Source organism: Moschus berezovskii, chromosome 15 (assembly GCF_049115385.1).
Source record: "Moschus berezovskii isolate FMDL1 chromosome 15, NW_MosBer_1.0, whole genome shotgun sequence".
Lineage (NCBI taxonomy): Eukaryota > Metazoa > Chordata > Mammalia > Artiodactyla > Moschidae > Moschus > Moschus berezovskii.
In genome coordinates, this window is record NC_142474.1 from 78,333,401 (window position 1) to 78,348,308 (window position 14,908).

Genomic DNA, 14,908 nt, shown 5'->3' on the forward strand with positions numbered 1-14,908 from the left:
AGAGCGTTAGCTGTGTAACTTTACCATCAGGACTTAGAAGTGTCGGAAAGATGATTAAATGTAGATAAACATGTCCTGTGTAGTGAGGTCAAGGGCCTGGGTTTATTTAGCTTAGAGTAAATGACTACATTGAAACTGATACCTGTCTCCAAGCTCGTGATAGCGGCCAGCTTTCCTTCAACTCTGCTGAAGACAAGACACAGGAAAGTGAACTTCAGCTAGAGTGTGAGTGACTCAGATTAAAGATTGCAAACTGACAGTGTGACGCCAAAGCGGCCCTTGGGAACATTTTCTTTGGACTGTAGAGTATATTTAAAAATTTTGAATCCATTGCTAATTTGAAATTTGGGAGGTCTCATATGAAAATTTAGATTTCCAGCTTTTCTGGCAAGGCTTAAAATCTACTATCCTATGCCGGAGTTCCAGTGGCAGCTGATGGCTGGAATTCTGAAGTGACTGCCCTTCTTTAAACCAGCTGTGTGCTTTGTCCAGTTCTCCATGTCAGAACCCAGCCCTTCCTGTTATCTGCTTTGCCCCTTAAGCATTTTAGTCTGCAGCCTCAGCTCCAGTGATAAAGGAAGAACTGAGTTGCCCACACACAGGCATGGCAGTTTTCATTTTCAGGGTTGTTTTTAAAATGTGGTTTAAATACGGTCTGACTACTAAGCAAGAAGTGGACCAGGTGACTTCTCAAAGATCTTTCCTGTCCTGTGAGTCTGTGATCCTGTTGGAATAGTGCCGTGGTTCAAGAACTCAATGCATATGGTTGTCAAAGCTGCAGTGCGCCCATTGCAAGACACAGAGCCCACGGAGCTCATGGTGCATCTGGTATTTCCTCGTGGTGGGCTCAGCAAGTTTGACAGATTTTGCAGAGGACCTGTTTCAAGAGCCAAGAGTTCAAACAACTAGCTACTTCATTTAGAAGATTTGTTAAAGGTCTGTTTCTTTTGTACATAGTTATAAAAATGTGACTGAAGGACTTTGTCAGTAACTTTGAGTTTTATAAATATCCAGTATCACATCACTCCCATCATTAATGTGAGGAACCATTGCTTTGAGTATCACTTCATCTGTGCTTGAATATTATCTAAACACAGTTTTCATATTTAATGTTAAGGGTATATATACTCTTTATAAACAAAAGTAGTAGGAAAGCAGTATGGGAAAGAAATCTGAAGTGATAATGTCTCAGTCTGTGGAAAATTCTGAAAGAGGTGCGGATACCAGACTACCTGACCTGCCTCCTGAGAAATCTGTATGCAGGTCAAGAAGCAACAGTTAGAACTGGACATGGAACAACAAACAGGTTCCAAATCTGGAAAGGAGTACGTCAAAGCTGTTTATTGTCATCCTGCTTATTTAACTTATATGCCGAGTACATCATGAGAAACGCTGGGCTGGATGAAGCACAAGCTGGAATCAAGATTGCTGGGAAAAATATCAATAACCTCAGATTTGCAGATGACACCACCCTTATGGCAGAAAGCGAAGAAGAACTGAAGAGCCTCTTGATGAAAGTGAAAGAGAAGAGTAAAAACGTTGGCTTAAAACTCAACATTCAAAAAACTAAGATCATGGCATCTGGTCCCATCACTTCATGGCAAATAGATGGGGAAACAATGGAAACAGTGAGAGACTTAATTTTGGGGGGCTCCAAAATCACTGAGGATGGTGACTGCAGCCATGAAATTAAAGGACGCTTGCTCCTTGGAGACATTACTTTTCCAACAAAGGTCCATTTAGTCAAAGCTGTGGTTTTTCCAGTAGTCATGTATGGACGTGAGAGTTGGACCATAAAGAAAGCTGAGCACAGAAGAATCAATGATTTTGAACTGTGGTGTTGGAGAAGACTCTTGAGAGTCCCTTGGACTGCAGGGAGATCCAACCAGTCTACCCTAAAGGAAATCAGTCCTGAATGTTTACTGGAAGGACTGATGCTGAAGCTGAAACTCCAATACTTTGGCCACCTGAGGGGAAGAACTGACTCATTTGAAAAACCCTGATGCTGGAAAAGATTGAAGGCAGGAGGAGAAGGAAATGACAGAGGATGAGATGGTTGGATGGCATCACCAACTCGATTGACATGAGTTTGAGCAAGCTTGGGGAGCTGGTGATGGACAGGGAAACCTGGCATGCTGTAGTCCATGGGGTCGCAGAGTCAGACATGACTGAGCAACTGAACTGAACAGAACTGAACTGATGGATCTGGTAAATAATAACAGCATGTGGCCAGTGGTATAACATAGAGTCTGTCAGGTTACGGGTAGTGAGGCTACAGGTAGAAAATTTGTTTTGTTGTTTTCCTGACTAAATTTGGCCACAAGTAATTATTTTGTTCACAGGTTTTTTTTTCTTTTGAATGAATCTAACCAGTTTGCCCATTTGTTTTGGCATCAAATAGACATAGCTTTATTGTGACTCAGAGTCCAGTACTGTCCTTATTTAAAGACACGAAATGTTATCTCAAGGGAAATTTTTTGGAGTCTCTAAATGTCTTGGGTAATAAGTGAAATTTTTAACCCAGGACCAAATATTCCATTTACCCACCCAAATTGTTTCCCAGTTGTGGTCTTAGACTAGGCTCCTGTGTGTATTCTTAAACTTAGGAAGGACTCTTGTGTTTTGTTCCCACAGAACAGTTTCTTTCTGCATCCACACCCACATCAGCAGTGATGAAGGTCACACTGAGACCCACAAAATGTTTCAGAGGGCTCCATAACGTCTTTTCCCAAGGCCCCATGTCATATTTAGTTTGTCCTTTAACTTCTAACAGATGGTATCAAACTCATGACTTTTCTAGCCTTGACCATCTGATAAGGACAGGTATCACTTTCCGAATAGGCACAGTTCCAGAAGTCATGACTTATGACATCATTTCTCCTGAATGAAATAGCTTTAAAACAGAAGCAGTCTCCATCTTTTAAGTATGGTCTGTGTTCCTGGAGTAGTCCAGCACCAAGATAGTGTCCGTACTTGATAGGTATCAGCCCCTTCTTTCATGCTGTCTTATTAAATCTTACTCGTCTTCACCTGGTGAACGAGCCCTGACTCAGGATCTGGAAACAGTCACAAGTCTGAACCGGCTCACAGGAGGGAGCTGCTGCTAGTTCAGCCAGGAAGCATCTGATTGCCACCAGGTGCCCTTTCTTACAGCAAAGGTAGACCAATATGAGACCACTTTCCCACCTGCTTAGGTAAGCTTACCTTAGCTGAAACCTTAAATTTAAGGTTTGGGTTCTTTGAAATCAACTTTAGGACTAAATCTTTAAATCATCTCTGTTCTAGACTACAAATTGTCATCACAGCTTTAGTTTAAACTTAAAATTTCCTGCAACAGCTAAAGAAGCCTTCAAAATTAATAAGTGGCTGGCATTCTAAAATAGTGGATAAAAGGGAGAGAGAGAGATTATTCTAGGTGAAAGAGACAAAACCAGATGCAGTGCCTGACCTTTGGTTGGATTCTAATTCAGAAGGAGTATCTGATTTGGGGGACAGTTTGAGAATTTCAGTGTGGACTATTTAAGCAATAATGTCATGTCAGTTACGATTATGGGATTTTGTGATGTAGGAGAATGTCATTGTCTAGGAGTCTGTATTACATATTGTGGAGTTATCCGTCTTGATGTCTGTTCTGAAATGGTATATAGCAAGTGTGTATGTGAAATATAATACAATATTAACCGTTACTGAGTCTAGATGGTGGGCTTTGGGTGTTCATGGCACTATTTTTCCACTTTTCTGGGTGTTTGAAATTTTTCATGCTTGAGAGTAATGATGTAAAGGAAGCAGTTGTCCCAGGGAGAGAAGTGCTGTGGGCCACAGTAGATCTTGCTGAGGGCTTCCTGTGGTTTGAGAGAAGGCTTTGCTGGAGGGGATTCACCCAGTGGTGGGTGGAGCATACTGTGAGTGGTGCTTTCCTGCCCAGGCCCCAGGCTAGCCATCCAGGGGCTCAGCAGGTGAGCCCAAGGCGGTTTCCCAGGCTCCTGTAAATTGCTTTCCTAATCACAGTGGGAGAGGGCTTCCCACCACAAGCTGGACCACAGCTTCCCCTTGGCAGTCTTGCAAAAGCTCAGGTCACAGTGGCCAGGAATCCCCTGGAAAACAAGTGAAGCTGGATGACTTTACAGTAAAAACTCCATGTTGGAGATTTGCTCTTACCATTTTGGGACTCTGAAGTATTAACATAATGACCCAAATAAATGACCACTCCCTTCAGAAGTACTATTTAAGACTAACCTGCTGCCTGGCTGAGTCAGGGCAGGGCTTGGTCAGCTCGTGTTTGTTTGTTTGTTTACTTTTTCCTTTCTGTTTCATAAAGTCTCTAAACTTCTAATAAAGCCATTTGGAGCAGTTTATTTTAGACAGAATGCGGAATGAAATAGTAGCAGAACTCTGCCCTTAAAACAGAGACTACCCTTTCTTTGTCTCACAAATATGACCCCATCTCCTTTTTTTCTCGGATACTTGATGTTCTTTGGGGAAGTGTAGAAGGAAGTGCACGTGGTAACAGGTTGTCATCTAGAACATCATTGGGGGGTTGGGAGGTTGTCTGTTAGAAGGTGGTGGGGAGTACAGCAGCTTCATATAAAGTATGGAGCTTGGGAGGTGCAGGGATAGGAGACTTTGGGGGCTTCTGGGGAGACGATGGTCTCTGGCTGGAACTGGACGTCTCATACATTAAGCAGTGCAGTGTGTGTCTGTTAGTCTGTCAGTCGTGTCTGGCTCTTTGTGACCCCGTAGACTGAGGCCCGCCAGGTTTTTCTGTCCTTGGAATTCTCCAGACAAGAATACTAAATTGGGTTGCCATTCCCTTCTCCAGGTTATCTTCCCAGCCCAGGGATTGAACCTGGGTCTCCTTCATTGCAGGCAGATTCTTTACTGTCTGAGCTGCCATGGTAACCCAATTATTTCTTGAAATAGACCTACCTGAAGATTACTGGTGGAAAGATGCTTCCATGATAAAGCAGTTCTCTCTCTAATCCCAGTCTCTATTTGTGGCTAAAGATAGATTTTTTCAGGCTAAGGAGGACCACAGTAGCTCTCAAGAAAATAGGCATCCTTAATTGTGATTTACAAGTGCCTCTAGATTTTGGAATACCATTGCCATGTAATTTTCAGATGAAAAGGTTATCATTTTATGATTTCCATTTTGCTTCTTCCTCCCAGCCCTGACCCCAGTTCTGGGCTTTTAGAGCATCAGTATTGCAAGCCTGGAGCTGGTGCCCAAGAAGGGGAAGCAGAGGGTCCCCTGGATTCTTTGCCAAGCTGCCATTTAGCTTTCAAGCATAGTGGAGCTTTGCTTGAGCCCCGGATTAGTACACAGTCTCAGAGGCCTGCTCAACTCTGTGAAATCAATGTCATTAAACAGCAAAGATAATGCAGTCTTTATCACTGCCTGTTATCTGTGGATAAATGAAATACAGCTCCCTAAGTATGTCAGTTCAGTGTATTTCAACAGCTGTGAGTTTCTTTACTTACATATCAGAGTTAGGTTGCTGTAAGAACCGACACAAACACTTTTTGTGTTTTCTCTCCTTTCTCTTTAAACAGTAAGGTTTCCCGCAGCCAGTATAATTTGGACTAAGCAAGTACAAATCTCTTTTATGTGGTAAACTTACCATTTCTCTTATAGGTGTGTTCAGCAGGGTTTTCCACTAAAACCATAAGAAGACACCAGTTTAGGAAGGATTCCCTTTAACATAATCTTGTCCTGGGGGCGGTGAGGGGAGTGGGACAGAGGAGGAAAGATCTCGGTAACCTCCACTCTTCTAGTCAGTAGTGAAACAGTCAGAGAGTGTGACTTACGCTGCTTTATTTCCCTAGAGGGGAAGGTGGTGTATCCAGACAGCTGACCAAGCAGGATTTAGTTATCACTCAAGTGGTATCTCCAGATACCAGGCTTCCTGAACTCATGCTGGAACTTTCCTAGTCAACTTCAGATTTAGCCCCTTCCTACCAATAACACTTTATTCCTGGAGATTTTGTACAGCGAAAAGAGTTTTGAGAATTGGAGCATGTCCTCTGACCCCTAATCACGTGGAACTCCGAGCGTTAAAGTGTGATCTGCAGCAAAGGCAGAGTGACTTTGATAACACATGTTTGTTGTTCAGTCCTTTGCAAAATTCACATAATAAATCATTACTCTGAAAATCACTTCTCTTTGTGTGTTTCTATGTCCCTGACTGTTAAGTCTCCTACCATCCCCCTTCCCCCAGCTGCAAGACAAATAAACAGATGTGGATGTCACTTCCACTCTCGCGGTGACCTAAGGGCTGAAGTATTTGTTTTAAAGCACTCAGAATAATGCCAGTGGTGTGCATATTTTGTTTGACATTTTAAGCAGAAGAAAGCCACATGACCAAAATGCTATCCACTTCAAGTGTGTTAGGAAAAAACATATTTCATCTCCGTAAACCTGGAGATTATCCTGTCATAGATGTCACTGTTGTTGCGAAATCCCCATGGCTAAAGCAACTGTGCTGTCAGAGCTTGTGCAGACAGAACATCAGTTCTGTGGTTACTGATGTTCTGGATCTTTCTACGAGGATGACTGAAGGCTACTTGAATGTAGAACTGAAAACTTCTTTAATGGTATTCTTTATATGTAAATTATTTCAAACCAATGATCGTATCGGTCTTTGGAGAGTCCAGTGGACCTGGAGACCACCTCTTTTCACCCCTGGACCTTACAGTGTTATGACTAAAATCCTATCTCTGAGGATAAGCGATGTGCTGAGGTTGTTTGGGGACCTGGGAACCCTCACCCTTCGGTGGGCCTTTCCCTGCTGATTCTTCCACCAGGCTCCCGACTGTGTTAACTGGACGTGTCTACTTGATCATTTCAGGAGGCTCATTGGCAGAGTGCGTTCTACTTGGGGTAGGGCTGGAAGGGAGGAAAGAAGGGAGGGATGGAGAGAGGAGGGAACTGTGCTGGCACTTCCCGTGACTGCGGAAGTTTCCTTGCTGCAGAATTTGATGATGGTGAGAGGAATGGTGGTGTCTCCATCGTTACAGATGGTGGAGTGCGCTCCTTTGGACCAGGTTTCTTGCACTTAACTTTATGTTTGTGAGATGTAGTCCTGATATGGCCTCTCGCTGAAGTTCATTTACTTTTAGGGGCAGAGTAGAATTTGCACTGTGTGACTATTACCTCCCCCACACCCCACTTTGTTTTCAATGAAAAATTCTACTTTTGATGGATATTTGCATCAGTTCCGGTTTGGGACTTTTGTGAAAAGTGCTATTCATGCACCCCGTGTTTATGCTTGAGTTCAGCTTTAGATGCTGAAAGCAGCTGTCAGTGCATGAGAATTCCTGTTAGCCCACATTCTTGCCGACAGTTGGTGTTCATGGCCTTTTCCAGTTTGGCCATTCTAGTGGTTGGAGAGTGTTTTCTGCCTCTTTTTTGGGGGGAGGCAGGGGGACTTATGTCATATTTCGTTTCATCACATCCTATATAAAGGCTTTACTCTACTTGAATTAGAGTAACTTATAGTCAAAACACACTCCTCTTCAAATAGTTTAAACCCTTCATTACGTGAGCTGATAAGCAGTGAGTATCAGAAAGTGGCCAATGGTACAACCGCTCGGCCTGAATTAAGCATCCTACCTGAGGGCCTGAATGTTAGGCCTGTTTGGTCAGACCTCCCCACTTAGGCCATTTTCCAGATACAGTAACTGAGCTGCTTCAGTGACTGGAGGCCGTTCCAGGTGCTGTGGCCAGGCCTCTTAGGAGCGGCACGGGCACAGGCACCTCTTCCTCTGAAGGGCCTCCACCGATCCCCCTGCTCTCACCCACGAGGCAGCCACTGAGTGCTCACTGGCTGGCCGGCGCTGGGTGGGCCCGTGGGCTGCTGCTCAGACAGTGTGTGGCCTGATGCCAACCTCTTTCAGTTTACAGGCGTTCTCATTTCGCTCTATTGCAGTGCAGTTGATTTACACTGTGTGTTAGTTCCAGGTGTACAGCAGAGTCATTCCGTCACATGCATATACACATTCTTTTTCATATTCTTTTCCATTATGGTTTATCAGAGGATATTGAACGTAGTTCTCTGTGCTGTGGTCCTTGTTGATTATCTTTTTATCTATAGTCGTGTGTATATGTTAATCCCAAGCTCCTAATGTATCCCCCCTTCATGCTTCCCCTTTGGTAACCTTAGGTTTGTTTTCAAAATCTGTGAATCTGTTTCTGAGTAAGTTCATTTGTATCGTGTTTAAGATTAGATCCCACACATGAGTGATGTGTGATACTCACTTTTCAGGTTACGGTTTTCACATCACGGCGTATTTCCTCAAAAGAAGAATACGTCTCCGCTGCCTCAGGGGCTCACCAAGGACAGGTAAGAAGCCAATTTCTTGGGTCATTCTGCACAATGAGTGTGTCCTTAGAGAAGGAATGAAAATTAAGGAATGACGATTCCTAGTGGGCTGCTGTCTATGGGGTCGCACAGAGTCGGACACGACTGAAGCGACTTAGCAGGAGCAGCAGTGGCCGCATGGCCTTCATGAAACTGAAGTACTGATTAAGAGTGTTTGCAAGCGCTTGTGATTATTTTTTCCATCTTGCTCTGTTCACTGCCGGCCTCAGCCCAGTGAGTGGGGCCATGCTCCGCCTTCCTTTCCTGCTGCATCCTGGCACTTGAGCTTCCAGAGTCACTTCCAGCAGTTAGACTGTGAACCACTTTCACCACACTCTGTGCACACTGAGGCCCTGGAGTACAGAGCAAGCATGTGTATGAAAAAGTGCACTCCCAGCCCGGAGCCACCAGGGCCTCTCCGTAGGTGTGTGATGGGGCCCCCTGCCCCCATGACTCCCCAGGTCAAGATGTCCACTGACGAGATGAGATCAAGTGTGTCCAGCCAACAACAACAGAGTCAGATGCTAATGACTGCTCTCCAAGTCAATCTGAGCTTCGGAAAGAAAATTTAACTCAGCTTCCTTTGCTGATTTTAGTAAATAAGATATGAAACAGGGACATTAAAAATGAGCTGTGTGGCAACTCTTCTCCAGTAAAAACTTAGGAAAAAATAAAAGCAGTATACTTCCAAGTAAAATACAGTATTCTAAACAAAGCAACAACAACAAAAAATGAACTGTATAAAGGTTTGGTCTTGGAATCTTTGCAATTATCTGCACTTTCTTAACTTTAAGTGTCACTTGACTGTATTACTGTCACGGTGGGGCCTTCCACTCTGTTCAATCCTCTTAGTAAAATAAATCAGTTAACTTTGTATCTGTTAAAATACAGCCTAGCTACCCTTCATGGTAGGGACCTGCCATTGCCTAAATTTTTATTTAAATGTTAATGCAAATCTCAATTACAACCTAAGCAGAGTGAAGGGTTTTCTGTTGATAAAATACCTGGCACCAAATTGTTTAAAAGCTGCTATTCTAGCATTCTTATTTTTCAGAGGAATCATTTGATAGAACTGATAATTTTGAATTCTAGTTCTTTTTTTTTTAATATTTTTTAAATTTATTTAGCTGTGCTGGGCCTTAGTGATGGCATGTGGGATCTAGTTTCCTGACCAGGGATTGAACCTGGGCCCCCTGCTTTGGGAGGGTTAGGGAAGTCTCTTAAATTCTGCCTCTGATTCACTGATGAGCTGTATTTCAAGATTGTTGTGTTGGGAGAGGGAGTACAAATAATGAATTCTGTGGCTCCATTTCCCCTTCCAGAAAGCCAAAAACAGACTGATGTTATCACTTATCTCAATAAGATGTTCTAAGAATTAGTGAATAAATATTAACTGCTTTGTTAACTTTGTTTTTCTGCCTTTTCAGTGTCCCATCTATAGTTACCTAGCCAGATAAAGCATCCATGTAGTGAAAGTCACTCAGTCGTGTCCAACTCTTTGTGACCCCGTGGACTATACAGTCCATGGATTTCTCCGGGCCAGAATACTGGAGTGGGTAACCTTTCCCTTCTCCAGGGGATCTTCCCAACCCAGGGATGGAATCCAGGTCTCCAGCATTGCAGGCGGATTCTTTGCCAGCTGGGCCACAAGGGAAGCCCAAAGCATCCATGAGGGGTCAGAGGTTAAACACACCCAAGCCCCCTGCAATGGGGGTTTCTGCCTGAGAACCAGAAGGGAGAAACAGAACAGCATGTCAGGGCCTGGTTGTAGAGACTGAGCAGTTGCACGTCTCGTGGTGAGCAGTGAAGCACCAGGGCAGGGTTCTGAGCAGGGTAAGCGGAGCTGTTGTTGAAACTGCTAACCCATTTGCCCCAAGTAGAATGAGTTGGAGGAGAGAAGGCAACCCCAAAGGAGACAGCAGGTGAGGAGAGAGTGGATCCCAGAACATCATTTGGTGTAATTTAACCTCTCCCAGTGGTTGAGGCACTGACTGTGCAGGAGTCACGTGTCTGCGTAACTGACACTTTCACGCCTGCTCTCTGTCACTGTCTCAGGGCCCTCCCGCTGTCATCGCTTGTGGGCGGTGTGCATTGTATATAAAAGGCTTCACTTTCATGACCCAGAATAATAAAAATTGGTCACATCTAAAAGGAAGGCTTTCCCTTTTAGAAAAAATTAGCTTTATTTCCGTTGTAAATACGATACATGTGTATTATACAAGTACTGAGGCAGTTATTTAGTCGCTGAGTCATGTCTGACTCTTCTGCGACCCCATGGACTACAGTCTGCCAGGCTCCTCTGTCCATGGGATTTCCCAGGCAAGAATACTGGAGTGGGTTGCCATTTCCTTCTCCAGCTCAGGCAGTACAACCGAGTAAGAAAAGGGGGACGAGAAGACCCTCCTACTCCCCATCCCCCACCCCAGAATATCCACTGTTGACATGGGCTAAACGTCACTCCAGACATCACCCCAGAGGCCAGTGGGGGCTGCGTGGATGATTGGAGAGATGGACAGACAGATGGAGAAGGAGGCACATTTACTATTCAATCATCCTTTCATTGAATGTTGAGGAGTCTGGTTCTGTGATTCATTTAACCTTCCCCACCGGGAAGTCAGTGGTTTTGCTTTAAGAAATTGTAACCATTGGTCACTGCGACTGTGGTATAGTTGGACCAGCTTTACTATTGCACACTTTTAAGTTTATTTTGTTGTTTCTGGCTGTGCTGGGTCTTTGCTGTGCGCAGTCTTTCTCTAGTTGTGCTGAGGGGGAGCTCCTCTCTAGGTGCAGTGTGCCAGGCCTCTCATCACAGTGGCTTCTTTTGTTGCAGAGCACAGGCTCAGAGCAGGCGTCAGGAGTTCAGGCTCAATAGTTGTGGTGCACAGGCTTAGTTGCCACATCACATGTGCAATTTTCCTGGGCCAGGCATTGAACCCATATCTCCTGCATTGGCAGGCAGATTCTTAACCACTGGACTCCCAGGGAAATCCTTCTACTGCACATTTAACCATTTCCTTAAGAGTGATCGTTAATTCCTAATCTCCGACACTGCTATTTTCATAGCCTGGTTCAGACTGGGAATTTGCCCTGCAGTCTAGGGAACCTCTCCAAGGCCAGGTGACTGAAGAGGGGAGAGGGGAACTAGCAAGAATACTGACAAGGTGTGTTTTCAGATTTCCTCCCTCTTCTTGTGTGTCTGAACACTCAGTAGTAAATGTTGATCCTGTCTCCCAAATGTGAGTCTGAACAGAAAACAGCAAACTGACCCAGAGGAAAGCTGTGACAGCCCTGGGTGCCTGGGGCTTTCTTGGGATACCATCGTCCAGGGGCTCAGGTGGATCCATCTGCAGCCTCCTCCGCTGCCCCTGGAGCTTTGTGCTTGCCCTGCGCTGTTGATGGCAAACCCTGGAAGGAGGGGAGGGGAGAAGACACGTGTCTGATACGTAAATGCTTATCGTCGTAAGGCAGAATTCTTGGACCAAGCATTTCTGTGTTCAAAGTCTTTTGATACCTCAAGTGATGTGATTTCTTTCCTTTTGTACAGAACTCCAAGTGTTTCCCGACAGATTTGTGGTCTGCGTAAGTCAACTTGCACTCAGTCGTGATCTTTTGGCAAGCCAGAGTGAAGATTTGGTATGTATGAAAAACTCTATAAACAAATCTGCTTAAGTGAAAAGTTACTATAATAAATAGAAGAAGTGTTGAGCCCTCAGTGCATGTTTTAAGGGACTAAAAATGTCCTATTTTGCGTGATAATATTGATTCATTGATATGCTCCTTTTTTTTCCTGAAGACTTCTTGAGAATTTAGCGTGATCAGTAGTATCTCTTCCATAGCAACATAAGATGAGAAAGCACATACTACAAAAACCGTGAAAATGCTTCTGATAGTATTTTCATGAAATATAAAGCATTCTTTAAATGAAGTGAGGCAAAATCGACATGTTTCCACTGGAAGCTTTCATTGGGGTCAGTGGCTTTTGAATTTTATTCCATGGTGAATCACTGACATTTTCATGAAGACCAGTACTTTTCCCCAGTGTGCTCGCTCTTAGCTGATAGGATTTGTTTTCTCTCTCTTTTCTTGTGCTCAGTTTTGAGCTCCATCAGTCTTTTACCTGTTTCAGTGGAGCTCTTTATGCAGACAAATAGATTCTGAAAATTCACTCCTAATGTTATAGCTTGCAGCCTTGTCTTTTAAGCTTAACATATGCATTTGAGAGTCTCTCTGGGTGTGTGTGTGGGGGGGTGTCTTGCTGCAGTCACAGCCCAATCTGTCTGAGCTTACCTCTGTACCAATTTTTTGTTTTTCATATTTTTGGACTTGGACTTGTGACTTGAAACTTTAACAAAAAGGAAAAAGCCTCTAGCAGACCTTAAACCTGGGCATGATATATGTCATGATTATTATGCCTCTAAAATAATTTGTAGGGATATTAGATTACCCCTTATGTTTGTTATCTTTTAATCCATTTGAAATTTGGCCCTCATGGTCCAAAACCAGCTTCTTATCTCATCTTAAATAAATACATAAGAAAAGTGTTTTAGAGACTAGAAGGCTGAACAGAGACCCAAGAAAAGTCTTCTGAGGATTCATATTTAAATTTAGATACCTTTGTCCAGAACAGGTGAGCCCTTCAGAAAATCCAGTGAGACACTTATTCCATCTAGCAGCTAAACTCTTAAGTATACACATTAAGTGCAATAAATGAAGCACAGCTGGCGACAGGTTAAGAGTTTATTTCTGAAGCATTTCTAGGATGTTGAATTATCTTAGTAAATTAACAAATACTAAACTAATAATGCTGCTGGCAAACAATATAATGTAATGTAATGTAACTTAACTGATTCTCAGATCAATGAAAACATTGATTTGTGGTTCAAGAAGACAATTAATTATACCACAAAGTGAATACAGAAAAAATTAGATCTTGTATGACATGTAATATTAATACTTAATATTTTAAATTATTAAGGATGAGTTACAACATCTCCATACAAATGAAATATCATCCTCCTTAGGGGCACTTTCTATAAGCTTTCTATAGCTGCTGTCATATAAATCTTATAATCTGGAGGACTGCCTAAATGGGAAGAATTTTCATTATGAAAAGTTGACTGGTCTGAGCCTTTTGCACGAGCCAGTTCCGTTTTCTTATCTTCAAAATGTTCTGATATCCAGGGATAACCCTGGGAGTTCACCAAGTCAGCTTATGAGAAAAGTGCCGTTTCCATCTTGAGGCTGTTTTGCGTGCTTCCCTTTAGCTGTGGTCAGCCTTGAGCTGCCCTTGTCCCCACCTCTGACCATCCTTCACATGCACACTTCCCTCGATCAGCTAACGCCAGGCACTGACGGGGCAGCTTCAATCCCTGGCACCTCCAAGCTCCCCTCTGTGTGGCCAGCCCACCTGTGCAGCCCCTCCTCATGGGCCTGTGCCCCCCTTCCTTGAGCACCAGCTCCAGGAATAATAGCACACCCAGGTCAAGCAGGGGGCCCTGTCACCCACAAATGCCCCGTCCAGCCAAGACCCCAGTCCTTCTGTCCCAGGTGCCTCTGAGTCAACCTCCCTGACACTTGGCCTCTGCAGAACCCTCCCATCCCGGCTACCTGAGGATCAAGGAACACCCTTCCCTGCCAGGACAGCCTCCTGCCAGGAGAAGCCCATGGGGTCTGACCCTCCTCTGACTAGCCCTTGAACTTCCTTATGTCCCTTAAAGCTTCGGATCATTTTATCCGTTCACACAGACACTCGCCCCAGGGCCGGATCTGTCTCATTTCTCTCAGTAGTTACTCTCCAGGAACTGGGGGAGGCCTGGGAGCCGGCTTCCTGAGCGGCAAATTGGAGACGTCTTTGGCAAGAACGTCAATCATTTGTCCTGTAACTGTTGACTTCGCTCCCTCTTCCCCAGCCGCAGAAGTGGCGGGGGAGAGTGGGTACCGGGCAGAGCCTGGCCGCCTTACTCGTGCTGTGGTCCCAAGTAGAGTTGCCTTCTCCTTCCCCTTTTCTCTTTTCCTTTCGGATCTTCAGTGTTGAAGTGACGACGGGCTGGGAAACCTGGGAGCGTCTATTCAGAGCTGCTCTGCCTGGATGCAGGGCAGCCCAGGAGAGCAGCCATGCCAGATAAAGGAGCGCCCAGGGAGCACCCCCTCTTCAGGGGCAGAGTGAGTGCAGCCATGCCGCTGCCTGGCACTGGGAAGGTCTGTCTCCCACCCTACACGAGGGCCCTGTGCGCCGTGTTGCAATAGCTCCTTCCCGAGTGCCCATGTGCCAGGGATGTGGGAACCGCGCTGTGTACTTTGGGAAGAAAGGGCATGATTATGGGATGAGTCACTGTATTTTCCTTACTACAGTTTCTCATAAGAAATTGCAAAGCCCTTATAGTCTCAGTTTTGGATCTATTGCTAGAAGTGGGTCCTTTTGCAGTTTTTACCTTTAGTTTCAGAGTTTTGTTTTTCCCCCACCTTCTTTTCCTTAAAAATATGAACAGCAGGAAGCTCAGCGTGTCCCATTCCAGCAGTGTTTTCTTGCATATTTACAAACCCAAGTCCCT

At 44.4% G+C, this 14,908-nt stretch overlaps 1 protein-coding gene across 1 annotated transcript in view; it reads left to right on the forward strand.

Annotated features, from left to right (window-relative positions):
• The window catches only part of SLX4IP (SLX4 interacting protein), a 233,498-nt gene that overhangs the window by 196,040 nt on the left and 22,550 nt on the right, over positions 1–14,908 (forward strand). Inside the window, exons 7-8 of the mRNA XM_055426705.2 lie at positions 8,262–8,339; positions 11,902–11,990. Coding sequence (XP_055282680.2) covers positions 8,262–8,339; positions 11,902–11,990 — 167 coding nt within the window. The remainder of the gene's footprint in view (positions 1–8,261; positions 8,340–11,901; positions 11,991–14,908) is intronic.